Here is a 27,463-nt window from a genome sequence, read left to right as displayed (position 1 = left end):
TTGGAGGCAGGCTGGGAATCGGCCCACCCCTGGGAGGTGGTGAGTGATTTCCTTTGTTTTGCTTTTTTTCTTCACCTCTTAAAGTTTCTTTACCTTGACCCTCAAGTTTTCTTGCCTTTCCTCTGATTTTCTTCCCCATCCTGCTGGTGAGGATTGGGTAGAGTCAACTATGTGGGTGCTGGCTGGGGTCAACACTCCCCAAAAACACACGGAGAGCTGATGGTCTTCAGTGCAGGTATTAAACAGGCAGTTGGTTTGGGTTTGTGCTTACGAAGTGCTGATGTAGAAGTGACTCATAACTTGGTCTTTGCTCTCGTTTTGCTGGGCTTACGCAGAGTGACTAGGTACTGTGATCAATAGGTAACTTGGCATCAGGATCTAGTGCTTCAGTTATTGAGCAAGGGTTTTGTACGGGGCATATTCCCAAACGCTTGTCATCAGGGACTTGGACTCTCTGTTTTTTTAGAGGGATGTAGTTAGTTGTTCTGGGAGCTTGTCTTTGTTCTGAGGGTACTGTGCTCTGTGTTGTGTGACATCAGATGGTCATGTTGAAAATCTGGATGTGGTCAAGTCAGCGGATGAAGCAATAGTTGTTCTTACTTGTGAAAGGCAGTTCACATTTAGGGAAAATACAGTTTCTGCTTTGTGAATTGAAGCCTTGTAGTTTCTCCTCGCTGCCTAATTTTGTTCTTTTGATAGTCTTCGCTGTGGACGTTAAGTGCAGTGCTGGACTGGTGAGTAGTGTACTCCTATTGTGAGCTTTGAAAGCAGGTGAATTTTGGAAGAACGGACACGTACTGTAATCTTGAGATGGACTTGAACGTCTTTCAAGGACTCAAAGAATTGAGGGTTTTCCCCTCGATTCGCTGTCAGTCTGTTTGATTTCAACAGCTCAGTATGGCACAATCGATGACCAAATAACCTCATCGTGTTTTCATCATTTGCAGAAGTCAACTTAACTTTTGAATTTCCTTTGCTTCTAAAATGGCAACACAGGGATGCGGTGCATAACATGTTGGAACGCGGAAGGAGTTCTTCATTGTATCCCAGATTGTGGTTTCATTACATGCCTGGCTTTAATGTTAGCCACTGCTATGGATGAGCTGCAGCAATGTAGCACAGTTTGTAAACCAAAGTACAGATATCAGCCATTAATTGTGTTTCATTTTCTTTCCACAGTTAAGTTGATTTTACAGAATTTATCAGGTCTTCCAAGCAGAAACAGGTAAGCTGCCCAAAGCTTAACACTTCTCACTGAGTATTGTGACGAGATCGTACACAGCCTTTTTTTTTCTCACAGTCTTGTGGCTGGGAGCTAGGATATGCTCTCCTGAGTGCATGTGGCTGCTGCAATTAATACTCTGACTACGTGAAAGAGACAACAGTTTTGAACACTGAGAGAACGTACGGTATTGATCAGAACCGATCACTGGTTAGAGCGACTTGTCAAAGCAGTAAAGTCATCAGTGTTGGTGAATTACTTCATTTCCCAGTGTCGCAATTAGTCTTTTTCCTTTCTCCTTTTATCATCTAGCATTTTCGGTGTTTATGTTCCCAAATGTCCTGTTCAAAAGCAAACAGGATTTTATTTTGTTCCTCGGGACTGGGCAGAGATCTCTGGCATCCAGCAACAATGCCACGAAAGACTTTAGGTGTTCTTTGGGTACCGTGGATGGTGAGGAGTGACTGAGGTGGATTTTGTTGCCCTTAGGATAGGGAATACTGATAGACTTGTCCACGTGTGCAGGTGGAGTAGATAATTGTTCTGACTAATCAACTGTCAGCGAATCTTCTTTTAATCCCATTCTTGTGAACGTGTGAGTTTTTTTCGTGCCTTCTCTCTTGATTGAGACAAGGGCATTCATTAAAAAGGCTTAAGTGTTAAGATACTGTAACAGCTGAGTACTAAAGACGTGCTATCATGTGTACCTTTTTGTCTGCAGGTGATTTTTGCTGTGGGTTGAGCTCAGCATGGCTGTAGTCATCCGTTTGCAGGGGCTTCCTGTTGTTGCGGGTCCTGCAGATATTCGTCGTTTCTTCTTGGGATTGAATATTCCCGATGGAGGTGTGCATATTATTGGAGGAGAAATTGGGGAGGCTTTTATTATATTTGCAACAGATGAAGACGCACGGCGTGCCATGAGCTGTTCGGGAGGGTTTATCAAGGACTCCCGCGTAGAGCTCTTTCTCAGCAGCAAGGCGGAGATGCAGAACACCATAGAGATGAGCCGGAAACGATTTGACCGTGGGGGCCGAGAAACTCTGTCTGGGTCTAGACGAGCAGGTGCTAATGGTTCTGGTGCATCGGGTGTCGGAGACATCTCGCATTTAGTCGCGGCTATTACGAAAGGAATAAATAAATCTGGTTACGGTCCGCCAAATCACCCGGAGGCTGGGTTCCATGCCAATGGCACGCGACACGGTGATGTAGGCATGCCTAAATCAAGCTATCAGTCGAGAAAGGATTCCCACGCGTTTAACCCAGATGATCTGTACTTGTTCCTGCGTGGCATTCCCTACTCTGCGACAGAAGATGCGGTGCGGGCGTTCCTTTCCGGAATCCGCGTGGACGGGGTGATTCTGATAAAGCACCGTAACGGTTTAAATAACGGTGATTGCTTGGTAAAATTCGCTACGCCTGGCGATGCCTTAGAGGGACTGAAACGCCACAGACAGTACATGGGGCAGAGGTTCATAGAAATCAGACCGACCACGGAGGAGCGGTGGATCGAGTATGGCGGGCGGGTAGACGTGCCGAATGAGATGGATCACTTCTTCAAAGAACGCTCCCCGAGAGGTTCGGGCTACATGCACGCAAGGAAGCATTCTCATTCGAGATCACCAAGGAGACAAAGAACGCGTTCTCGTTCTCCCCCCAGCCAGGAATATTACATACACTTAAGGAATCTTTCGACTAACGTGGAGAAGAGAGATCTGAGAGATTTTTTCCCTGATCTGGATATAGGCAGCAAACAAATCAAGCTTCTAACAGACAAGCATCAGAGGAGGACTAGAGATGCCTTTGTGATGTTAAGGAGTGAGAGAGATTATCAGGCTGCTTTGGAGTGCCATAGAAAGGTTCTTCTCAATCGTCCCGTTTACATTTTTCCAATTGCAAGAAAGTCTATGTTGAAAATAATTGATTCTTACGAGAGGAGAAGATCTCAGGAAAGAGATCTTCCTGGCCAGGCCATGACAGAAAAAAGTTACCGGGAAGGTCATTCTGGCCCTAAGGTGTGTGCTTATGTGAGGAATTTTCCGTTTGATGTGACAAAAGTCGAAGTGCAAAAGTTCTTTGAGAGATTCGATATTGATGAAGATGACATTTACTTGCTCTATGACGACAAAGGAGCTGGGCTGGGAGAAGCCTTAGTGAAGTTTAAATCTGAAGAACAAGCCATGAAAGCGGAAAACTTAAATCGTCGGAGGTTCTTGGGAACGGAGGTGTTGCTGAGACTGATATCTGAAGAGCAGATGCAGAAGTTTGGTGTCACTGTTCCGTTCTCTGCCCCAAACGAGATGCAGGGGCATTCGCACACGTATGACAGAGGTGAGCTCTCCCGTCCGGTTGGTTCCCCACCTGGACCACCGCAAGGGCCACCCATGCACTCGTTTGGTCCCCCTGGGAACTTCAGGCATCCTTCAGAATTTAGGCACCCCCCTGAGAACTTCATGTGCCCTCCTAAGGATTTTAGAGGCCCGCCACCCCTCATGGATTTTGGGGGTGACAGCGAACACTTTGGCAGAATGGAGTTTGGGAATAACAAAATGGGAAACTTTCCAGAAGGCAGATTTATGCCGGACCCAAATTTCGGTGGTGGTGGTGGTGGTGGTGGTTCTGACCGGGTTGTTCCTATTCGATTGAAAAATTTACCTTTTAAAGCGACTCCCAATGAGATTCTGGATTTTTTCTATGGCTACAGAGTCATACCGGAGTCGGTTTCCGTGCAGTATAACGAACAAGGGTTGCCTTCGGGTGATGCTATTGTGGCGATGACAAACTATGAGGAAGCGATGGCTGCTATTAACGAATTGAATGATAGGCCAATTGGTCCCAGAAAAGTTAAGCTGAGCTTGCTGTAAAGGAGGAAGAGATGCTCTAGAATAAAACATTCTAGATTTGACAGTATTGACAGTTGTTTTTATGTTTTTAATGACTAGAAGTTGAAGAAGAAATGGTTTCCATCAACGGTTGTAAATAATACCTAGTTTGGGTGTTTAGCTCTGGGTTGAAATACCTTGATGGTTAAGATTTGAGAAATATATTGTGCCTACTTCTTGTGGCAGAGAAGAGCCTGAAATTCCGGAGGACATTGAATATTTTACAGCAAGGTATAAAAGCATGAATTTCTAATGCTTTTTCTTTTCTTTTTCCTTTTTTATTTTTTTTTGTTTGCTTTAATTCCCTGTCCCCTGACTTTGCATCAAATCAAATTGTAAGTGCTGGTTGACCAACCACGCAAACGGTTCAGACAAAAACTTCAGTGCAATCTGCATTAGTCAGTAACCGTTCTTACTGAGGTTAGCTTAATGAAATTAAAAAAGACTGGGTTTTATTTTTTATTTTTTTGTGTAAGCTGTTCAGGTTTTGTTCGGTTTCATGTGTTTGCAGGCATCCCTGTTAGAAGAAAAAAAGATCTGTTCACATTAGCTGGCTTTGCTGGCTCTGCAACTTTTTTTAAATAAAAATGAAATTGTTATTAAGTGTGTGTCTTATAATTAAAACTTGTCTAGCTACTCACGTCAACTATTATCTGCAGCGTACCTGGGTCTTAGAACAATGCTGGTTGCTTTCCGTGGAAAGATTGAACTGTTCAAAGTTTGTCAACGTTGCAGTGAACACGCAGCTCACAAAGACTCCGAGATCTCCATGAATCAGGTGGATAGGCTTTCTTGTTCTCTTCACTCAGTGTAGTACCTTTGAGGCAGAAAATGAATGCTAAAATTACAGCAAGAATTGTGGCTTCAGCCTGAAGTTTCAGTGGTCTTTAGTTCATCTCCACATGCTTGTTACATGAATATTAACTTGCTAATGGTGGCTGGATGCATTCCAGGTCAATGTATAATCAGTTTTAACTAATGTGTCCCTGGCAACCATGCTCACGAGGAGCTTTTTTATTTTTTTCTTGTACAAGAGAATAAACTTTCAGTGTTTGGAATGCTTTGACTGGTTTGGTACCAGTGTACACAAACTTCAGTAAGAAATAAAAACTATCCTGATTGAGGAAAATCCTCTGCATCTTCAAAATTCAGGCTTAGTAGGAAACTGGTGTGAATACACTGGCAATTGCAACTGGAATGAGGTAGTACTTGGATTACTAAAGAATTTTAGGGCATTTTTGTAGTTACCTCTGAAATGAAGATGGCAAACTTGCTACTTGATGACAAAAACTACTTTTAAACTTTGCGTGGGCAATGCCAAAAAAAATAGAGATTGATAGAGGAGTTGAGGTTGAAGAGGGTCCTGGAAGTCTCCCATTCAGCCCCACTGCGCAAAGCAGGGTCAACTAGAACACATTAATCAAGGTCTTGTGCCTTAGCTTTCCAATATCCAAGGACAGAGACCATCACTGCCTCTCGGAGGAGCCTGTTCTAGTTCCTGATCACCCTTGCTGGAGGTCACACCTTAGTTCTTTTATGTAAAGTCATCATCATTACTAAATTTCATGTAAGCTCTTTAGAAATTAACAAGGCACCCCCCTTTTTCATCTGTAATTGTTAAAAGGCTAATGTAGCTTCATTTCTTGTGCATATGACTTGTCTTCTGTTTGAAGTGCTCAGAAAAAAGCATTTTAAATGAGAATGGTAATGCTGAGTTTGTAGGTGTGGATTCCTCAGCAGAAGAACTTTGATATGGCCAAATTAAAAAAGCCTGAATACTTTTTTGCTGACTGATAGGAACTTTAGAAGTGTGTTGTTCTGAATGCTCCTCTGAATTTAAATGGAATAAAAAAAACCTGCTGCTTTTACTTCAGAGTTGCTATAAGAGTGATCAAAAAGCCAACAGACTGCAGGGAAAATAATAGCACGCCAAAGGGATTCTCAAAATAAAGTTACATGTTCTAATCACGCCGTTGAAAACTGTTTTTTTCTGTAAGCTAACATTTTTACTACTAATTCCTGCCTATGTTACCTGCTGTTGTTTTGTAAAGAAAGAAAGCGACTATTTTCTCCTCCAGGTAATGTGGAGTAGCTGGAAGAATTTAAAAACGCCAAAATAGGGGGTTGTCAAATCCTGAATATAAATTGGTAAATTTTTTACCGTGCCTCTAGAGCAGCGTTGCTCTGTGCACATACACACATTTTTGTAAGAAGCAGGATTTGGAGACTGGAAGGACAAGGTAATTTAGTGGGTCATTCGTTGGTTAGGTGTGAGATTGTTTTGGGAAAAGCCTACTCCAAGGGCATTGTCTGCTCTCAAGAAATTTTGAGTAACTGCTGACAAAGAACTATTAATTTGGGGAATGGTAACTTTTTTTTTTTTTTTTTTTTTTTTTACCCTAGTGGATACATGAAAAGAGTCCCAAAGCTTATAATGGCAGAGATCTTAATTAAGGTATTTTAAAGCATTCCTTGTTTGCCCTGTGGCTACTTAATCTTAAATTACAGATGAGAGGTAATGACTGCTCTAGGTTAATCTATGAAATGTCTAATTGATAGACCAGATTCATTTTTGTGAGGTACATAAAGCTCTGCTTCAAAGGATGTGTAGATGATCTGAAGCCCAGGGAAATTAGAGAAGGATGCCAATACATCAGTTAGTAAGGTTAGTAGGGTAGTTGATTCTCAATTTTTACCCGTTTTCCAGTTAGTATTTTTGTTTAACTGGGACGGGTGTATCTAGTTTGCATTGAATTCTGTCTCTGCTTGCATAGGCTGGTACAAGTGCATGGTGTGGTGATTGATAGCGTTCCCTGCTGCAAATAGTTCAGATGTTTAAGCTTTGGAGGCACTCAGAGTAAAGGACACATCAGTGACAGCAGTGTGTAATTACACGGTGTGAATTATTGCTCTTCCTTTTTAAGCACCATCCATCCAGTAAAAGAACAAAGGAAATGCTGCAGTTTGTGCTGTTGATCTGGAATCCATCTAGTTGCCTTAGTTACACTTAATCTGTGGTTGCTTTTGCTACCATTGTCCAAAAGTTATATTTAAAGAACAGTCTGTGGCTTCAAAAACTAGTAATACTGATCACATAGGAAGCAGCTGGAGGCATTCAGGAAAGCCGTAACTTATGACAGTCTGAAAAAAACCTCTTCATAAGAGCCTGCATCATCTAGGTGTCGGGACAAAAATGTGCATGAACAAAGGGAGTACTGAGTCTTGAAGTAAGCACTTAATTCATCAGAATAATCTTTGCAAAAGTATCCTTAGGTAATGTTTCATTCTGTAGCTACATTCTGAATTCTTGTGGTTTTAAAATGCATTAACTCGTGTATTGGCTTTTATGTCCCTAGTTTCGAGCTCACAAAGTTTCTGTCCAACATTCAAACTTTAGACATACGTGTAGGAGAACAAAGTTGTCCGACACTGATATTTCTCCCTTTCTGTAGGTCTTAAAGTAAACTTCTTGTGAGGTAGAGAAGCTGCTCAGGAAAGAAAAACCCTTTCTGTATCTTAAAACCGATCTTTTAGTTGGAAGTTGATGTAAATGCTATTTCATTCTTTATTAAGAATCCCTTTTTCAAGACACGGTACAGAAATAATTCCTATTCGCACATACCTAGAGCATACTGATAAAGGCATTAAATGAACCAGGTATTTAGGACGTGCACTACATGACTTGACAGAATATGAAATGGAAAAGTGGCAATGATCAGTAACGATACCAATATCTATCTAAGTGCCCTACTTGCTGAAATAGAAGGGAATTCGTTTCCTAAATGCATTTTGGCATTCTGCTAAATTCTGGTCGTTACCAATTCTGGTCATTGCTATTTCTGGTCATTAGCATTTTGCTTCTTGTCAATGGTAGGTAAGTGATGATAGTACATAATTCATCTGTAAAACTATTTTCTGGGTTTAAACCAGAGCCCTCTACACTGACATTTTCACTTCTATTTTCCTCATGTTAATTTTTGGCAAAACCTGTTTTCTCACCTGTTAAAACAATTGTGTTGCATGCTTTGCATCAGTGAACACACACAGCATCAATATTAAAAAAATCATTTTATGGTTTATTTCCTTAACTGAGAGTATTTGCTTATAACTTGAAACTGTTTTCCCAGTTACAGGTTTAAATTCTGGCTTTATACATATGCTTAACATCTCAAAAACCTTTAAAAATGTTCATTTTTTTTGGTAGTAATGAAAATCGTACACATTTAGCAGATACTAGACCTGGAAATTACACTCAAAATGTGTAATTTCTGATGCATTGGATGGAAATGATAACTGAATCAACCAAATAAACACAGGAAACAAACTATATATACAGAATGTCAATTCATAATAAATGTCAGCTATATAAAATATTACCTAATTTTAGTATGAAGGCACTTCTATTTAAAAGCAATGCAGTATTAAAACAAGATCCTGAACTAGGCCCTTAATAGTTAATGCTTCATGGTGTGTGTATAAAGGAATCAAAAGTCATCTTAGACAAGTCTCAGGAAAATAATGAGAGAACAATATGCCCCGCTCTGCTTTCTGTAATCCAGGGTGTGTAACAAAATGAAATGAAATGTAACAGGATTGTTACTTTAGGATGGATAAAACCAGTTAGGACAGGTACCACTAGAGGATTTACTGAACGGAGAGGCGTGTAGCTAGAGAATGTGGCAATATATTGGCAAAGTAACAAGCAAAACCCTTACGTTCATAACTGCTTGTCAGCTTCGTGCAGTTTTTCAATGTCATTTGTCATAGAAGTTTAAGCAACTGTGACTGCAATATAGCACCTATGCATATCTAATAGAAGATACTATTTACAGTTTTCATTTCCTAGCTGCTGAAATTGTCCACTTGCAGCAAACCTAATTCCATTTCTTTGAAACCGGTCATTTGTTGTCTGTAGAATACACTACTATTAGTAGCAATTCTTGCTCCTGATGGAATTTTTAAAAAAATACAACCTCAGGGAAGTTTTTAATATTGTAATTAATACATAAAAACCTTTAGGTAAAGGGAAGTCTTTTCTGTTTTCCAGTCAGTTAAGAAAAAAAGACATTTGTTACATCTCTTTGTAGCATCTAAAGTTCTTCCTCATCATCATCGTCTTCATCATCATCTTCCTCCTCTTCCTCCTCCTCTTTCCTTGGCATGCTGTTGGAAATCTAAAAGGAAAATTCAACAAAAGTAAATCAAGTATGTATCTAATGCTGGAAGGAGAACGTCTCTGTTGGCATTTCAAGTCTTGTAGGTTGGGTGTTTGGTGGTGGTCTTTATCCCTTAATCCTGCAATTTATGGTAAAGTACACCATGCCAACAGAAAGGTAACAGAGCACCAACTAGAAAATCAGTAAATGAATCTTGAAAGCTAAAAATCCCCATACTCCTGAAAGCTATTACATGGCAGGGAAAGCTATGTAGTAATTGAATTAATGTTAAAAAGCAACGGGGTGTTAGGTTTTTGCTGGTTGGCTCCCTAGACAGCAGGTTGAAGGTGAGTGTTAAGGCATAATCTTGAAGACATCAAACCTCTTCAGTTAAATGAAAAGCTCAACACTGTGTTGCTCTAAACTGTTTCTGAGAATAAATTAGAGACTTTACCAGAAGTCTTGGTTCATATATGAACTTGTTTCCCTGACCACCAGTGCTTGCCCTTCAGAGTGGTAACTTCAGTCCTTTTATGGTTCATCAAATATTAAAAAATAATAATAAAATGCCAGCTGCTAAGCTTTCATCTTATCTGAAAGGCTCTGCCATCAGTACTTTCTTCTAATGAGAGCTCTAATTCCTACTAAAGAGAGAGTATTCATAGAAGATGGAACATTTACAATTTAAAGTAGAATACCTTTTTTCCCCCCTGAAAAAGGAACGTTAAGAAAGATAGCTATCTGAATCATCTAGAATGCTTTTCAAAAATGATTTTGGGTTCAGCAGTTCTCTGAGGGCATCTGCAGCTCTAATGTTTCCTGAGTTTTCTCACATGTGGCTACATACACAAACTTCAGTACTGAAGACAAAACTTGCCCTTTTATTCTCAACCTCCTATTTTAAGGGTTCTTAAAAACTGGTTATTAAATTCAGACTTGTGAGATCTCTTAATTTATACAGCTATGTACATAACAAAAAAACTTGGTGTGTGCATAAAGCAAACTGTGTAATTAGTGAACTAACGAAAGCAGAAGAATCCTTAGTGGTGTTGATGCTCACGAAATATATGATTCAGCTTTAAGCAAGTACTTGGTTGCAAATTTTTGAACTTAACAGAAAATGGAGTTAATCATTAGATGGAACTGGGTTAACTTGAGTGTGAATGCCTAATGCAGCAATTCGTTCTGGGAAAGAAGACAGAGACAATGACACTGATTTGGAATTGAAGATAAAGGAGTGCCACAAATTGAGCCTGGTAAGGTAGCTTCATTTCAACAGACTAATCTTCCAAGCTCTTTTTTTTCTTTCTTCCCCCTCTTTTTATTTTTTTTCTTCCTCCTCTATTTAAGAGCATCTGAAGTTCTCAAGAACTTCAATCATATTTCTGAATAAAAGCTTCCCCTCTCTTGGAATATGAGGTGCTCGTTTGGGGTCTTTCTACTCGCTAGTCAGGTATCTCTGACCACTCTGTAATTAAATAAAGAGCAAACTAAATACTTTCACTGATGGAGGTAAGCTGGTGGCTAACCTGAGAACCAAAATGGATCAGAGTAAGGAAAATGAGAAAGGAAATGAGGCAGTTTAAACGCATGTTATTTTTGCCATAAAGCTAGAACGTACCAGTACCTGAAAAATTAATTTGCTTTTAAAAAATGTAATGGAACTTGATAATTTGTTGTTTCTTGTCCTAAGCTATTTTATGTGAAAATGAATGCTCCTAAGTTTGCATGTAGGTGATGGCTGTCCCTGCTCATGCTGTTCAGCCCCATGCTTCACTGCTTGTGCTACAGAAAGCATGGCAATTTTCTACTCATGCCATTCTCTCTTCATGTCTTACACAGTGGGCAGTGTTGGAACACCTTGCTGCGTACAGTTTCAGCCATGGTTAAAATATTTTTCTGCCCTAGAAGAACAGGTGCAAAACAGTTAAATGCATGTGCCTAAAACCCTTGTAGCTAAATCTGAATAAAGTACCTAGAAGAAGTTGTTATTTTCTGCTATAGTTTTGTCTAAAATACAGCAAACCAACCTGAATCAAGACAATGAAAACTAGAGAAAAACTGCTGATGAAAGGGCAAAATGCAGGGATTCACTAAGGATTTTTATGAAAACTTAAATAGCCTTTTCAGCACTTGTGTAAAACTAAATATCTGTAACACTCCCATTTAAAAAAAATATTTTAAAATGTCTGAAAAGGTCTTCTCATAATGGGGAGCCATCCTGTAAGTGATGGGACACGTCAAATTATTTTGTTGCTTGACCAAGTTAGACCTCAAATCAAGGCACTAGAATTTTAAAAGGAAGCGGTACTTTCTCCAAAGTGAATCCAGCTCTAGGGGTACTTCAGATTTCTGACACAGGAAATATATATATAATAGTACATATAATAGTATATTATACTGCTTTAAATTGAAAATTCCAAACTACTGCTTTATGTAGTCAGTAAAATATTGTTGTGATGCATGAAATCAAACAAATGTGAAAACTTTGGGAATGGAAGATCCCCAGAAAGATAAAACCACTCACCTGAAGGCTCTGCTGAAAGCAGCGTTTTTTGCTAGTGAATGTTTAGAGGTGGGTTTAAGAGACCGCAGCCCCTAGTGTAATTCAAGGTGCCGGTTCTGATGCAAGCATACTAACTACAGAACCAAAAAGGGCAACGTGTGTGTGTGGGTGCCCAACAAGATGTCTGCGTCTTTTTACTGCCCTCTAGTGACTGCATTAAGGCACTCCACCCCTGCTCTGGATCCGTTGCCTAGCACAGTAAGATGGCATTGTTTCCCCCTAGGTCTCATTTCTCTCAGATATTTCATTAATAGGTTAAGAGAACGTGAACACCTAAATATAGCTGAAAGAGAGGTAAACTTGCAAGTTAGTCAAAATGGAGCCCACACCACCTCTGAGCATACACACATTCAGATTTCTGTTTTTCTAAAGACGGTCCCAAAATACAGCTAGCTGTGGCACCTCGAAGTAATTACAAATACTTCCGTAACACTGAGACAGTTTTATGGTACCACAGGGAATTCTCAAGGAACGTGGCAACGGATTTCTGACAGCTCTCTCTGGGCTTCAGAAAATGAATGGTTAAATACTTTCTGGAAAACAAAACAAAACAAAACACAGCCCACGAATCTGAAATACCTGAAATTTGGTTGTTTGGTAAAAAGGTAGGGAATCTTAATGCTAACATTGGTCTCCATGCCCTGAAATACAGGATTCTTTTATCTTTTCAAATGGCATGACTCACACTTTCATTAACAGAGTAACTCAACTGTAATGATCCTTTAAGTGTTGAGAGCAGAGAAGGGGTAGTGCAGTGAAGAAAACTTTCCACTGTTACAAAACCAATGCATCCAAAGAAGGAAGACGGGATGTGTACATTTTATATCTGGCCATCTCGGTAACTGAACCACTGCTAACGAATCACCTCAGTTATGATTAAAGCTGCAATGAAGAAAAAATTCAGTCATTTTGTGATGATGTCTGTAAGCTTACTGCTGCAAACAACAGTCAAAGATTTTTGCAAGGTAGCTAGGTCAAAAGCAGTAACACTGTTAGCTGTTTTGCCTTTTTTTTTAATCATCTTCCTTTTCCTTCATCTGCTTTGAATTTGAATTTGAAGGTGTGTAGGTCAGTGTTTTGCTTTGCTCTAGGAGGGATCGCTAATCTGAGTCACCACATGGTAGAGAATCCACTGTGACAAAGAAAATGGAAATGTTACTTAAAGAACAGCACTTCTGTTCCCAAGAAGCTCCTAGATCTTTGCTGTACAAGATGCCAGAGTTCACTAATGAAAGAAATGGTATCACTGGAAATCACTTTGTCCTGAATTCACTGAAGAGAGCAGACTCATTTACATTAGCTAAGGTTCTCCTTAAGACATTCTTTTAATGAACATAGTGAGCTGGCATTTAATCTTTCTTTCTTACCTGTACTGTCTTCAATGAAGATTTTAAGGAGCCGGTTCTTTGCAAGGGGGACTTTGAGTTTGCACGAACTATGTCTAAGCGAGACTGATAGTCTGGTGGGTAAAGTGAGCTCCGAAAAACCTGTTCAAATGAAGAAAGCTGTTACTTTGGTGTCATGATACCCTCACCAAGACTGAAGCTAACGAAAACTCAGCATTGGGCAATTAGCCCTGCTCTAGATAGATGCACCAGCTGTAGCTTGGAGCGATTGCTTTTAGCTGAAATAACATCCTTGCTCAACCTAAGACATTATCAGAACATTTATGTGGTCAATGTAAACATTCTTCAGATATCTGAGGGGATTCACAAGTGAAAAACTGCAGTGGTTTCTCACCAAAATACAGAGCTGAGCTTCAGGCTAACCCAGAGCTAGAGCTATAAACTGCAGCAGCTCCACCTCAGGCTCTCCAGTTCTTGGGAAGATGAACTCTTGGCCCCTTCACAAGCAAATCCTTGCTGCCAGTCACAGCTACGTCAGGAATTTTGTCTGAAATGTTCAAGTGATCTGCAGCTCAAGAACTATTTTGGAAAACCCTTAGAACACAGGGGAGAATGTGGTATCCATTATACTGACAAGTTCTTTCCAACAGCCAAAAAGAGTAAATCGTAGGACTATCAGCCTGATACTAAAAATAATAGAACTATTCATGCAGGACCTTATTAATAATGTGAAGGAGGAGAGTAGAATTATGGTAAGTCAGTATTTGTATAGAAAGCGTATCTTGTCAAATCAGCAAGAACTAAAATGAAATCAGAAACCTGGCTGTGAAAGGTAAAATACTGACTTAAGGGATATTTCTGAAGTGGTGTCACATGCCCTTTTAATTGTGAAACTACAGCAGTACAAGATTGCCATGGCATACAGCATAATGAAAAATCACAACTGCAAGATGAAAAAAGAAAATAGAACTCAGAACAGAAAGAAGATAGAGATTTTTAATGGAGTAATTAGTCTTTAGATGATCTTATCAGAGCAGTATAACATTCTGTCTTACTGTGCATCTTTACAGCAAGATTCACTGCAGAAGTGTTCTTTAAGAAGTGGGACTAGCTGAGCTTGGAATGGCAATTAATTTAGGAGAAGTCTCTTATCTGTCTTTGTGAGAATGATTAGATGGTCACCATGGTTCTTGTCTGCTTCTAAAATCTCACAGTATATAAACCCGTGGACCTTTATTTTTTTGGATAAATGCAAAAAATGGCTTAGTGTGAACGAGAAGCTTGTTCTGGGAACCTGAAAAGTAACGTTGCATGGGACATGTATACCACTGAAGTATGAAAACTGTCTTTATGTAGTAAGTAAACTGAAAAGCAAATCTTAAATTACTCTTACCTCTAAATCTTCGTTTTCATCAATATTTTGGATATTTTGGTATGCAGCAGTATAAATCTCTAAAGCTTTCCCATGGAATAACATTTCAATGGTTATAAATTCAGAAAATATGTTCTAAAAACAAATAAAAACAAAGTTTTCTTAATGCTATAGAGTACATTCTAGTTGAAATGCCAGGGACTTTTTCTTTATTGATAGGTATCTTTTTAACTTATGGGGAAAGATTAACTGCAAACTTTATACATATTTATAATTTACAGATAGTTATGTGTTTTTTGGTTTGTAATAAAAGACATAAAAGCTTTTATTGATACGTTCAGAACTCACGCAATCTTTTTCGTATTAATCTAACATCAAATACTGGCTGTTTTTTTTTTTCCCCCCCAACAATCTCTCCTATTCCCATTCACCATTCTTTCTAATTTAGTCTTTTTTTTTTTTCCAATAAAAACTATCTCATTTTTATAATTGAATTTGAGATCACATAATTTAAATATTTTTCAATTACTGTAGTTTTTGGGACTTGAGCCACTCAACGTTTGAGATTGAGAGAAATGAAAGCTTTGTATTTGTAGTCACTAAGCGTTTGATGGTTTCTGCGCTGCAGTAACCTACACAAATTCTGGCATGTAAAATATATTATTTACTTTTCACTATTTCTGTTAATCTTAGTGATATTAATCCACACATCATTCTACTACGAAATGCAGCTACCAGTGAAGTAGAATACAGCAACTGTTGGAAACTGCAGATACTACACCATCTAATATATGAAAATTTGGAATTTGAGAACCTGTAAAAATAATGAACTGATTTTCAAATTGCAAAGCTGTGGATGTTTGGATTATGAAATAGTCAATATCACAAGCTTTGTATTTATGTAAGCATAAATTAATACTAACTGTTGCTTAATCTTGCTGAAGAGTAACTATAGTAAATGTTATGCAAGATGAAGACGATGTTATATCCTGAAATGTAAGCACACCTACTTTTATGTCCTTTATTTTCTGTTTCTCAAAATTATCAATTGTTTCCTCTAATTGCCGAGTTGTTCGAGTTGCATCCAGCGAAGCTCTCTGCAATTCACTTTCAGCCTGGTAAAGGAACACACGGGTGAAATTAGTTCTGTATTTGATACAAAGCTATTTGCTATCTAATTGCTCTGAAACCTTTGAATCTGGGTTTTCAAAATACTACATTTCTGGATGACTGTATCCGTAAATGTGTTTGTAGCTTAATAAAGATGTCTTCTACAGTGTTGTGGTTTTGATCTGAAACATGAGAAATGACTAGCTCCAGGCAATCAGGAAAGTCTCACTGCCCTACCCATTTTCTAAATGCTTGTCTGCTAATTCTGCAAATCCAGCCCAGACATGATCTGACCACACAGTGACTGGGCTCAGGGAGTTAGCCCAGATGGGTTAACCCGCAAGGGATTACACTTCACAAAAAGGTAATTTTTTAGAGCTAGTAATAAAGGAGAAGACAGGAATGCACAGGCCAGATTGCTGGAAAAGCAGACAATATTACCCTTTATTTTTCAGTGCAGATCAACCTGTTGTGTCTAGAACAAATCTCTTCTATTGCCACACACTGAACCTTGTCTAAGGTTTTATAAATTCTTTAGACAGCAAAGGAGCAACTGGAACTAATGCACTTCTCCCATAAGTATCTCAATCTGTAGACTAGAGCCAATATATTTTTTAGGTTAAAAAGCATTTCATGTGTATCTTTAATACAAAATGTATTTTATATAATTATTTTATAAAAATATATTCAACTGGGCAGTTAGAAAAGATCACACAAGCCAAGAACTAATGCATAAATACAGTTCCTCTTATTGTGTTACTACAAAAAGCATTTAGGATGTGTATTTTAATTAGATATAAGTGAACTTCATAAAACGTGCAGTACCATTTAAATAATTATATTTTGAACTATTCTGGATAAGTACCTTCAAGTCTTAGAACTGTGTAATATTACAAAAAAAATATGTAAAGATCTAACAGCTTGCACTTATACTGCAACATTTGGGTCTAAAATTACTTTATTTTCCATAAGTTACTGGTCAAACATCATGGACTACTCAAGACAGCCTTTACTTACAGTCTTTACTTTCCTGAGAGTATCATCAGGAATCTATTCTGTCCAGGGATTTGGAAATGGATTAACCAGTTGTGTCCTATCATCAAGACTTCCCATTGGGAAGAATGGGACTCTTCCCATTTCTCCAATACTGTATCTTCAGAGGAACTTTTTTTTTTTTTTTTTAAATTGAGTGATCTGCCATGGAAATAAGACATCACCAGCCCAGTTCCCACAATCTGGTGTCACTGTTATGTATCTATCAAAACCACATGCATGTTCTGTCACTTTTTTCTTTAAAATCTGCTAACCTTTTATTACAGGTTTATCAACTTGAAACAAGTAAAGTCTGCACACATAAAATTCTACCATTACTTGGCAAATAAAATTGGTAGTGATCATAAAATGGATTGGGTTGGAAGGCACCTTAAAAACCTCCTAGTTCCAGCCCACCCCCCCCACCATAGGCAGGGATGCCACCCACTAGATCAGGTAGCCCAAAGCCCCATCCAGCCTGGCCCTGAACCCTTCCAGGGAGTGTTCAATAACCACAACTTAACCGGGCAACCTGTTCCAGTGCCTCACTACCTTCACAGTTAAGAATTTCTTCCTAATATCTAATCAAAATCTCCCCTTTTTTAATTTAAAACCATTCCCCCTTGTCCTATCCCTACGCTCCCTGACAAAAAGTCCCTCCCTGGCTTTTCTGCAGGCCCCCTTGAGGTACTGGAAGGCTGCAGGAGGTCTGCCTGGAGCCTTCCAGGCTGAACAACCCCAGCTCCCTCAGCCTGTCTTCACAGGAGAGGTGCTCCAGCCCTCTGAGCATCTTCGTGGCCTCCTCTGGACCTGCTTTAACAGGTCCCCATCCTTCTTATGCTGGGGGCCTCAGAGCTGAACACAGTGCTCCAGGTGGGGTCACATCACAGCAGAGAATCACCTCCTGTGACGTGCTGGCCACGCTTCATTTGATGTAGCCCAGGACAGTATTGCATTGAATGTATTCCATCAGGTCACGTACTCATCTCCTTTTCTTGATTTTGTCCAAAGCACAGGAGGTAAACAGAGTAAAAAAAGACATATTGTGTTTTCCCAATTACTGCAATCACTCACTCTCAGTAAAAGAAGGCAGCTGTTATGCATGAGAAGCCATTACACATGCAAACAGACTACGTTATTTCTATGATAATCAAATATATCTTCTTGATCCATCTTAGACAGGCCAGATGTGCGCAGATGATTTGGGAAAGGAATTCTGTTTGCTGTAGAGTGAAATGTTTAAACTCGCAGAACCTGCACAGTCTGTACAGCAGCAGTTTAGAATTGCCTCTTCTGAAGCACTCACCTGTGACTGGAAATATTAGTAAAGGAAACAAATGGCAAAATAATAAATATTCATTAAAGTACCTGTTTCTACTTCCAATTACTATACATTGTGAAATATTTACCTGAGATATTTGAGAACTTCTGTGTACTTGGAGGATGTTACTATTATGTTGTCTGAAGCTTCCTGTTACAAGTCATACAATTTATCATGACTTTTGTATTATAAACAGGACAGCTGTTTGTCTTGGACTTACATTTTGGTTAGTTACATTTTTTTTTTTTTATTCAGACAACCTAGCTAGATCATTTCAGAAAAAAAAAATAAATCATTTTTATATTAAAAGAGATATATATACACACATCTGAGAAGGTTTTCTTTGCAAAGCTGTACTACCCCCCTGGTTTTTAAGCATTTCTTTACCAGTGGTCTGAGACTTAGCTTACTCTATTGTACTGTTCTTTTCTATCCCAAGGCAAAGAATGTTTATAGTGCTGAGCCTGTGAGGCCAGGAAGAAAGTTGCACGATGTCTTCCTGATTCCCAGTATTTTGTGCTGATCACTTTAAATGCAAACACACGGTGTTTGGAAGGCACATGCCTTTGGGCATATCCAAAAATAGGCTCTACTCAGACTGAAGTTTTCAGGCAAAGTTTTAAGTACAAAACCCACAGGTGTTACAAGAAGCTAGGCCATGGAAGGGTGTAGCAAAGAGACAAGAAGAAACAAGTGAAGTGCCAGCAATATGTATGTGAAATCAACTAGGAATTAGTGCAAGAGGAAGGAAAACAGGGAACAGCTTCCCTGCGGGGATAATATGTTACTGCTAAGATTTACTTCCTTAATCCTGCTGGAAGAGAACTCTGCATCACAGCTCAAATTCTAACCCCACAGCTGACGCACGTGTCCTTGTCTCCTGAGGAACTCTGATTAGTCATCACTTGATTTAACTGATTTGATTAGTAATAAATAGAAATTCTTCAGCAGAAGGGAAAAATAGAACGCAGTTCTCCTGGGTGGCGTTTGACCATCACAATCATTTCTCTTTTTCTGCTGTCCCATGCCCCGCTTGCTAGAAAGATCATCATTTCTGAAATAAAGTTGATGAAATCCTACAAAGAATAGCACTGCTTCACTATGCAATCCTGAGTCCAACCCCAGAGCGTAAGAAAAAATAAACAGCACGTGGTCGTGAACTTAAATGCTGTATCATAATATAAAGGCACAAGGGGACTGAACTAGGATTGCCCCAAAAGATCAGGAAATTGTCATTTCCTAAAAGCTGATTGTTTCAGAATTTGAAACATCAGTGATGTTTTAATGGAAATTTTGTAGAAGCTTAATTTTTCCCTCTGTGATACAGAATAATGTACTGGGGAGGGTCACCAGTCTCTTGAGAGGAAGAGTAGTCTGGTTGAGTATTCTTCCAGCAGAATTACAACTTTTCCCATTACACAAATTCGCACCCTGTCTAGGTACAAGGAAGCACAACCACCAAAAGGGCAAATGTAAATATAAAAATAAAAATCCACAGAAGTGAAAAAGGTGTCTGATTCCACTTACTTTTAAAACCTGCCAATGTCTTAGATGCAATCTATGACTACCTCTCTGGCATAAACGTATCAAATACTTCAGTTTCTTTTCAGTCAAAACGGAGTTGGGTAACAAAGCAGCCATCATAACCTTTACCTCGTTATCACAAAGTTTAAGAAAAGTTACTTACATTCAAAATCAACATAGTCTCTCTAATATTATTTGAAATAGTCCCTCTGAAAAGCAATTTTCTACTGCTTTCTAAATACAATTGCTGTAACATTTTAGAGATACTTCTTATAGTCACTAGAAATGCAGGATACAATGATGTGTCGATCTGACGGGTTCCGCTGACGCGTCTTTTCCAGTTGCGATAACTGCTTGGCTTCTCGATTCTTTGCTGTTAAAGTTGCTTTAAGATCATCCTAGAAATACAATGGTTTAGATATGTTTGAAATAGATCTAGAAAAACATGAAATGCATTTTTCATCATACAGGGATTGCCTAGAAAACATGAACAAAACTTGTACTTTGAACAAAACCAGATTTTACTGATCTTACCCTGTTAAATGATCCCCTAAAAGATAAGACAGTGGGGACCAAGAGTTTAGTGCCTTGCCTAACTCTCTGTAGCACACAGTACAATTTAAAAGTGAAGAAAAAGAATTTTGCAGCTTTTCAGAAAAAGTACAGTACATAGTCAAAAGCTGAGACCCCCAAAGCAGGAAGAAGACAGGGCTATTCTAGTTCAGCAATGGACTAAAGTTGGCATCCAGAACTAAAAAGCAACATCTAACAAACCAGTAAGGAAAAAAACAAACAGGAGAAATAAAGAACAGAAAACCATTACAAAGAGCTTAAGATACCCTAGAAAATCCATGACTGAAAGGGTTCAACTGCATAGTTCCATATGCAGTGAGCTAGGTGTTTAAATACATTTGGAACAAAATACATCCACGTAATGATGTAGCTGAAGAAGAAACACTGATATAGGAAAGGCACACACTGCTGATAAATATTTCTGCTCTTCATTGTTGAGGGAGAAGCAGGATATAAGATACATGATGATTTCAGAATGCTTACATACAGCTTTGAAATTCTTGTTTGTGCTATAAAAGTCTGTTTTGCAAACAGTTTGGCATACATGGAAAATACAATTTTCAGTCAGATACGTATCATTCCACTGCCCTGGTATGAGAGATGTCACTAATTTTGGTGACCCTAATTTAAAGGAACCGTACCTTAAGACAAGCAGACAACCCAAAGGAATCAATCTAACCAAATCTACCCGAGGCAGCCAGTGGATGGACGTTTTAGGCCATCAGTTCCTCTAAAAAGAACACTTCCCATTTATCTAGCCCTCCAGAATGGAGTAGATTGAAGTGTCCTAATGCTCTTAAATCTATCATCTCAGGAAGTTGTCTGTGCTCCTTCCTGGGATTCCAGAATTTTATCATGGTTGCACGTCTCCTTCTCAGGGCCTGGAAGACCAGGAATGTCTCTCTTTCGAAGTTCTGGGATCCTGTGACCAGGTCACTAGTCAATGACAAAAACAAGCCTGCCACGTCTCAAAGTGCTGTGTGTTTCTTCAACGAGTCTGTAATGAGGTCAGAATCACAATAAGCAGTTTATTCTTAGTTTTTATCCTTCCTGCCTGTTCGTATGTCCTCATGTATACAACTGTTAGTTTGCTTTAACTTTAGGGAAGCAAAGCTGGTCTGTGATAATAAAAAACAACCACAACTTTAGACTATCAAAACTAATTTTGCTTCTCTTCGTGCAAAAGGGAAGTTACAGCACCTTTTGGGTCATCTGAAAGACTGCTGGAAAGGGCTTTCTCCTTTATGAAAACCATGCAGCTGCAAGAAAAGCAATAATAAATATATTTTTAAAGGTCTACATTTCAAATTAAAGGTACAGAAAGAGAATAGGCAAAATAAGTGTATTTTTGCCACAGAACACAGACGTTTTGAATCCCATAGTCACAGCTGAATGCTTGGTGTTGTGTAATGAGTGGGCCCTGTTACCAGCACTGACTGCCTTGGCCTGTTTACACCAGCCACTCCGAATTAACACTAGGCTCAAAGGGCTCTGACCTCACTCCAAAGCAGACTTAAGAATGGTGAAGAAACCATTAGTTACCATTATAAAATTCAGTGGTTTTTTTTTTTAGCATATAATAGCTTTGGAAATGCCTACAGGACTGCACTGTTCTCTTCTCTACCTCTGTTCTCTGCAGCAAGAACAGCTACCAGATACGCCTCTTTGTGCTTACCAGAGACTGACAAAGATGTGGTGCTGCTGTGGCACAGCTTTACAGATGTTTTGGATATACAAAGGTAGGGCACGGTTACATACATATTTTATCCTGGATGTAGGAAAATTGAAAAAGGTGCAGAAAGAGCCATAGAAATACTCAAAAGCTGGGGAAGATGTCATTTTGGTGAAAGAATTGGGAGTTGAGATGTTTAGCTAACTGAAAAGAATGAAAAAAATGGTTTTACTAGCATCTAAATACCTTCACCCAGAAGAAAACAAGGTATCATAGAGCTCTTTAATCTTAGTGGAACATAAACACCAAAGATTATGAGAAGTCTTTCATTTACAACAAAACACCACAAACATCAACGAACCTCTAACTAAATACCACAAACAGTCCTACGTTCTCCCCCAGCGTCTTCAGACTAAGACTGGATGTGCTTTTGGAAAACATGCTTTAATTACATCCAAGGAGAAATGGGATGGAATGTAATTGCCAGGGTGATACAGGTTGGATACAGAGAATATTAAATTGCTCATAGTTCCACTGGCTTTAAACTATGCATTTAAGTCACTCTGTTCAGCCATCTCATTTCAAACCATTCAGAAGTACAGCTACAGCCACCAGACGATGAGCTGGCAGATCCTCGCCACTGTACTGTTACCTGCTTTAGTCAGTGAGGTTATTAAAGCAAACCAGTCCTTTCTTCTGCAGGTGGAGCACCTTGATTTTAGGCTGTCCTGTTTTATACAGAGAAAAGGAACCAGGAACAGAATTGCCAAAAAGCAGAAAATGAAGATTGATGTGTAGAACAATGAAACAGAAACAAATCCTAAAATCCTATACTGAAGCTGTATTACAGGCCAATACTACACTAAATTCCACTGAGGCTGCCAAAACCTTCCCCAAAGAGATACTCAACATTATAAACGCACAAACATGCAATTCAAACAATTTTACTGCTTTAGCAGCTAAAGGACAAATGCATTCTGGTTGACCTGGACCTCTTTAAAGCAAATAGCACCTTAGGAAATAGCAACACTTCTTTTTAAGATACAGCATGAAAGTAGTTTGTGTATACCGTGGAACACATCCAACAAGAACATCCCCTCCGTAAGAAGTGCCATAATGATATGTTGTGCCTCGGTTACTTGAGCAGTGAATGTAAAGCAGTCCTGCACCTAGTTTTATGTAATAAAACTTCTTTTTTTTCACTAAAAATGTCCTACTGTTGGATGATAGAAGACCAGCTGGCTGAGGTTTTAACCAAAGTTTACAGTAATGGGCAGGAAGAAAAACAAAAGCATGGCCTACATCTTTAGCAAAGTGTCTCTTAGTTCAAAGGTGCGTTGCTGTAATTGTTAACCCCACTTACAGCTCAGGAATGCTCTTGGACTCCTCACTGTAGCTAAGACAAACATCACGTAATAGTTTCTAGCATTCTGAATGGCAAAGACAACAGGAAATGCCATTCATTGTTCTGAGGCATGACCTGGCTTCAGTTGGTGCTGTCCTCAGCATTTACAGGCTACCAGTGGCAATGCAGGACACCTGAGGGCAGGATTTTCAAGTGGTGTTCTGCCCGTCACATGTCTCTCACTGTAGTCTACAACTTTCCTACAGACCACAAGCAGTACCACACAGGTGCAGGAAGTATCCTTCACAACTGTTTCTCTACCGACCAAGCTGGATAGCTAGGCAGTGAAGGAATCACTGTGCTCACCTCTTCACCATATGAAAAAGAACAAAAACCTATGAAAAATACTACAGCTTGAGACGGAATGCCACAGCGTGCTCAGATTAAATATGATGAGCACACTAAGATTTTTTTGTACATAAAATACCATCAAATGTTGATCCTTTTCTATTTATACAGACTATGATAAAGATATACATGTCAATTATAGATTGTTTACAGGATGAAGGTAACCTCTATGTAATGTATCTAGTATACAAATATTACAAAGAACTTACTTTTGTCCCATAAGCTAGTACCTGCTTATTAAAATTTACTTGTTCAAGGAAAACCAGAGGAAAGAACTTTACAGCCATTTTGTGGCTACACTATATTCAGAATAAAGAGAATTCACTTATTTTTGATTCTTCAGGTCATCCTGATGACTCCCCACGATGGCAACAAGATTCACACCACTACCTATTTCCTATTTTTATTATTTATTCAGTTTCAAAAGGAGTTTTCTATGTAACAGACTTCCGTGCACAATTCTAATTTAGAAAAGCTGTTAAGGGCAGCATACAGATGACTAGGAGCCAAAAGCATTACACGTAATCCATCATTTGGAACTGTGAATAAAAATATTAAGATTTAAAAAAAAAAAAGACAGTATTTATATAGAAAACATCTTCCATATGAATTTGCACTATCCAGGAAGCTTCATTCACACTACCCATATTTTTTTCCAAAGTCGTTGCTTGGGCTCAAGTAATCTGAATATCCTTGACCTCACATCAAAGCTTTTTCCTCCAACACATAGATAGCTTCAGTCCAGATGTATGCTCATGTAATTTTTTATTTACACTGGTTAATGCAATATGAAAAATCACAACCACTCCCCCAGTGCAAAGCAGAAATTTTAACTGAGTGGCCAGAGCATCACAGTGTACTTTGAGAGAAAACACATGCTTAACCTACCCGTTTAAGTTTCACTATGGTCCCATAACTTTTCAGAGGTTCAACAACTTTGGCTTCAAGCCTGTCAACCTACAAAAGAAAACACAAGGGCACTAAAATCATCTGCACGTGTGATATGCAGAAACAGGAGATGGTTCATTTACCAGTCACTAGACTCATTAGGAATGTTGTCAGCCAAAATCTATGTTGGCTGTGCAAACATACCTCCTTTACTCCATTCTACCTGTGCACTGTCAAACAATGTAATTTAAACTACCAGTGGGATAGCAGAAGAGTCTCTAAATGAAGCACACAACGTAGACATACCAAACAATCTGCCCATCTCACTTGCTTGTGCTTCCACCTGTTGTGTAAGAACCTCACATTTACGTACAGAGCACTGCAGCTGAAGACCAGAAATGGAAAATCCTTAAAAACTGATTTTCTCTTGCCTACATTGTTAATGCATATGGAAAGTGTTACATTGACGCACAAAAGAAACAGGACAAAGATTGCTGAGCTGGTTTCCACCAGCAAATGAGAACTTGATGTAATGGCTAAAAGCTCTTATTTCTTCCTCTGCCTTTTTTCATTTGAAGCGTGGTGGTGGCTTGAGGACAGGGACAGTAGGAGGATTTAGGCCAACTGCCAGTTTGTAAAAACACACGTAGAAATGTAAAGATGCAAACTCAAATTGTTGCATAGGTACCTAACATTGACTGAAAATACAGTCATCATTTAAAGGTGAAAACAGATTAAGAAATCATGCTTTACAACTTCATATATATCCTCAGCCATAATATAAATTTACCCTATTAATAGATTGGTATGATAGCAATTTATTCATTAAAGCATAATAGCTTACTTGTGGCTCAGTTGGAGCCAGAAGCATAAAAGCTTATGAAAAAACAACAAAAACCCCACACTATCTACATCCTTGGATTTCGTATTACTTCCTAAATATCCATCCCTAAGTACAATGTGAAAGACACATGGTTATTTTCTAAAAATGCTCTCTTTAATAGACTAGATAGTTCACAGATTAAGTTAATTAAAAAGTCTTAATTTATGTTTGTTAATATAGAAAGAGTAGAACTGTTTCCTTTTTTGAAAAAAAGTGAAAACATCAAGAATGTCAAACACTTTAGTCTCTTTTCCTTTTGTATACGTAATTATAACACTCCTTAGCTTCTCAAAACTATGAATGGCCATGTTGACACACATCCACATCAAGTTTGTGCTTCAAGTGTTGAAATGCAACTTCACAGAAATCGACCATGGTCCCTGACAGCACCTGAGACTGGCTCTCAGAGTGCCCTGTGAACAATTCTCTTCCACACTGTTTCTGGTAACAGATTCAGCAAAAGGAAAATGTTGCTACACAACTCAAGTCACGAAACTAAAACCAGAACACTTAATTAACCATATATTGTAATCCAGAATGCGAGACTGATAAATGGCTTGCCCTGTTCTCAAATTCTGTGAGCATTCATGTGCATACTTTCACTGACTTCAACAGGGTTAATTGCAGGCAGTTTTGACTAAAGTTATTAGCAGAGTAAACTATGAATGATTTGGCAACCTATCCCGCTCTGCCACTGATATATTTAAAAGTGATTTCTTCCATGCTTCTCTTAAGATTACAGAGCGTATTTTACCCCTTTTAATCACAGATAAGTAACTGAAAAGTTCAGATGGCAAACACAACATGTACAGCTTTAATTTTGTACCTCTGCCTGGCGATAATCCTGAAGTCTGGAAAATTCATCTGCAAAGTTTTTCAGTCCAACTTTTAAGTTTGGTGTCTCTGTGGCTGCATATGCATATATTTCATTTACTAGAAGATCTGCTTTGTCTCGTAGTCTGGCAGTTTTACGTACATATCCAGCAAATATTTGGCACAATTCACCAAAATGTTTTTCCACATTTGAAACGGCATCTTGTATTTGTCTAGTCTGATTGTCCCTAGATACCAAAGAAAATGAAAAATAAGAAGGGGAAAAATGTTTACAACACACACAGCATAAAACCCGTATAATTACATTGTGGATAATTTGTAAGTGACTTAAACATCTCATTTTAGTGCAAAACAAACCTACTTTTAAAAAGATAAGAGTCCTAATGGTCTAATGTAGCATGTGCTTATATAAGTAACAACAACAAAAATGTAGGATTTATACTTAAAGATCCAATAGGGGAAAACAGGAATCACAAAAATCACCTCAGAAGTCTTCATACTGTGGTTTTGTAAAAGCTCGTTGTTACCGTTAGGGTTAATTACTAACATAACACTACCAAAATCTGCAGGTCTCAAAGAAGGCAGGATTACACAGCTTCCTGCAAGTGCCTGTAATCTACAGAAACAAGTCAGTGGTTGGAGAAACCAGGCAACAGAAGGGAAATCTGTAAAGGTATTAGAGAATCTTTGTATCGCAACGCATGAAAATCAGAAGAATGGGAAGCAATTTAATACTTTAAGACTTAATAGCAATGCAGTCAAGCGAACGGCATTCCTCAGGAATTCTTCAGGAAAAAATATTTTAGAAAAAAAGTTGTTATGGGCAAAAACCCAGATATGTTGCTTCAGAGCCAGCAGCCCATCAGACCGCTGAGAAGAGAGCTTGTTCTTCCACACTACGACAAAAATCCCCAAATTATTCACCTCTCCGCCCTGTACACCAGCGACCGGCGCTCCGTGAGGCGGCTGAGGGCAGCAGCCGATCCCCTCCTGCAATCTGGGGGCTCGGGCCGGCCCCAGGGACCCCCAACCCCACACCCTGGCACCGGGACCCGCCCGCTTAGGCCCAACGGAGCCTTCCTCTCCTCCTCATCCTCCTCCTCCTCGCTGCCACAGGCCCCCCAGAGCCGCCCCTGCCTCCCTCAGGCCGCCGTTACCTGGCGTCCAGCCCGCGGCCCAGCATCATCATGGCGGCGGCGGCCCGGCGGGAAGGAGGGCGGGCGGCGGGCGGGCGGGCTCGGCGTACACTCGGTCTCCTTGGACACCAACCACCGCCCGCCCGGGCTCCGCCTCGCCGCCCATGGCGGGGCCTTGAGGCCTCGAGGACCTCTG

General features: G+C 39.3%; 2 protein-coding genes across 4 annotated transcripts in view; one reads left to right on the top strand and one right to left on the bottom strand.

The window, feature by feature from the left end:
* RBM12B (RNA binding motif protein 12B) overlaps window positions 1–4,704 on the top strand; it is a 6,272-nt gene extending 1,568 nt beyond the window's left edge. The window contains exons 2-3 of one of the 2 annotated variants that reach the window (XM_084512063.1): window positions 1,180–1,225; window positions 1,944–4,704. In XM_084512063.1, coding sequence (XP_084368189.1) covers window positions 1,972–4,083 — 2,112 coding nt within the window. In that variant the 5' untranslated portion in view covers window positions 1,180–1,225; window positions 1,944–1,971 and the 3' untranslated portion in view covers window positions 4,084–4,704. Of the gene's footprint in view, window positions 1–1,179 lie in introns of both variants that reach the window. The other variant, XM_084512064.1, reaches the window with a different exon arrangement.
* Window positions 3,833–27,463, bottom strand: CIBAR1 (CBY1 interacting BAR domain containing 1). 2 transcript variants are annotated; one of them, XM_084512066.1, is made up of 8 exons: window positions 27,289–27,382; window positions 26,124–26,358; window positions 24,415–24,483; window positions 19,825–19,926; window positions 15,552–15,656; window positions 14,563–14,676; window positions 13,191–13,310; window positions 3,833–9,275 (listed from the first exon to the last, which is right to left on the bottom strand). In XM_084512066.1, the coding sequence occupies exons 1-8, from the start codon at window positions 27,318–27,320 to the stop codon at window positions 9,192–9,194; spliced, it is 861 nt and encodes a 286-aa protein (XP_084368192.1). In that variant the 5' UTR covers window positions 27,321–27,382; the 3' UTR covers window positions 3,833–9,191. The 2 variants fall into 2 exon arrangements, with proteins under 2 accessions (XP_084368192.1, XP_084368193.1); XM_084512067.1 differs by lacking the exons at window positions 3,833–9,275; window positions 13,191–13,310; window positions 14,563–14,676; window positions 15,552–15,656 and adding an exon at window positions 18,019–19,657 and having other exon boundaries at window positions 27,289–27,463.

This window comes from Aythya ferina (genome assembly GCF_964211825.1).
Source record: "Aythya ferina genome assembly, chromosome: 2".
Classification (NCBI taxonomy): domain Eukaryota; kingdom Metazoa; phylum Chordata; class Aves; order Anseriformes; family Anatidae; genus Aythya; species Aythya ferina.
The sequence above is the reverse complement of the archived record's forward strand: the minus strand, read 5'-3'. Positions and strand labels throughout refer to the sequence as shown.

What these genes read in the sequence shown, in the direction of transcription:
- CIBAR1 (XM_084512066.1), bottom strand. Translation starts at nt 27,320, where the DNA reads ATGATGATGCTGGGCCGCGGGCTGGACGCCAG. An exon ending in CCATAGTGAAACTTAAACGG is followed by an intron (nt 19,927 to 24,414) that starts GTAGGTTAAGCA and finishes TTGTATTTCTAG; the next exon opens with GATGATCTTAAAGCAACTTT. An exon ending in CTTCATTGAAGACAGTACAG is followed by an intron (nt 9,276 to 13,190) that starts GTAAGAAAGAAA and finishes TTTTCCTTTTAG; the next exon opens with ATTTCCAACAGCATGCCAAG.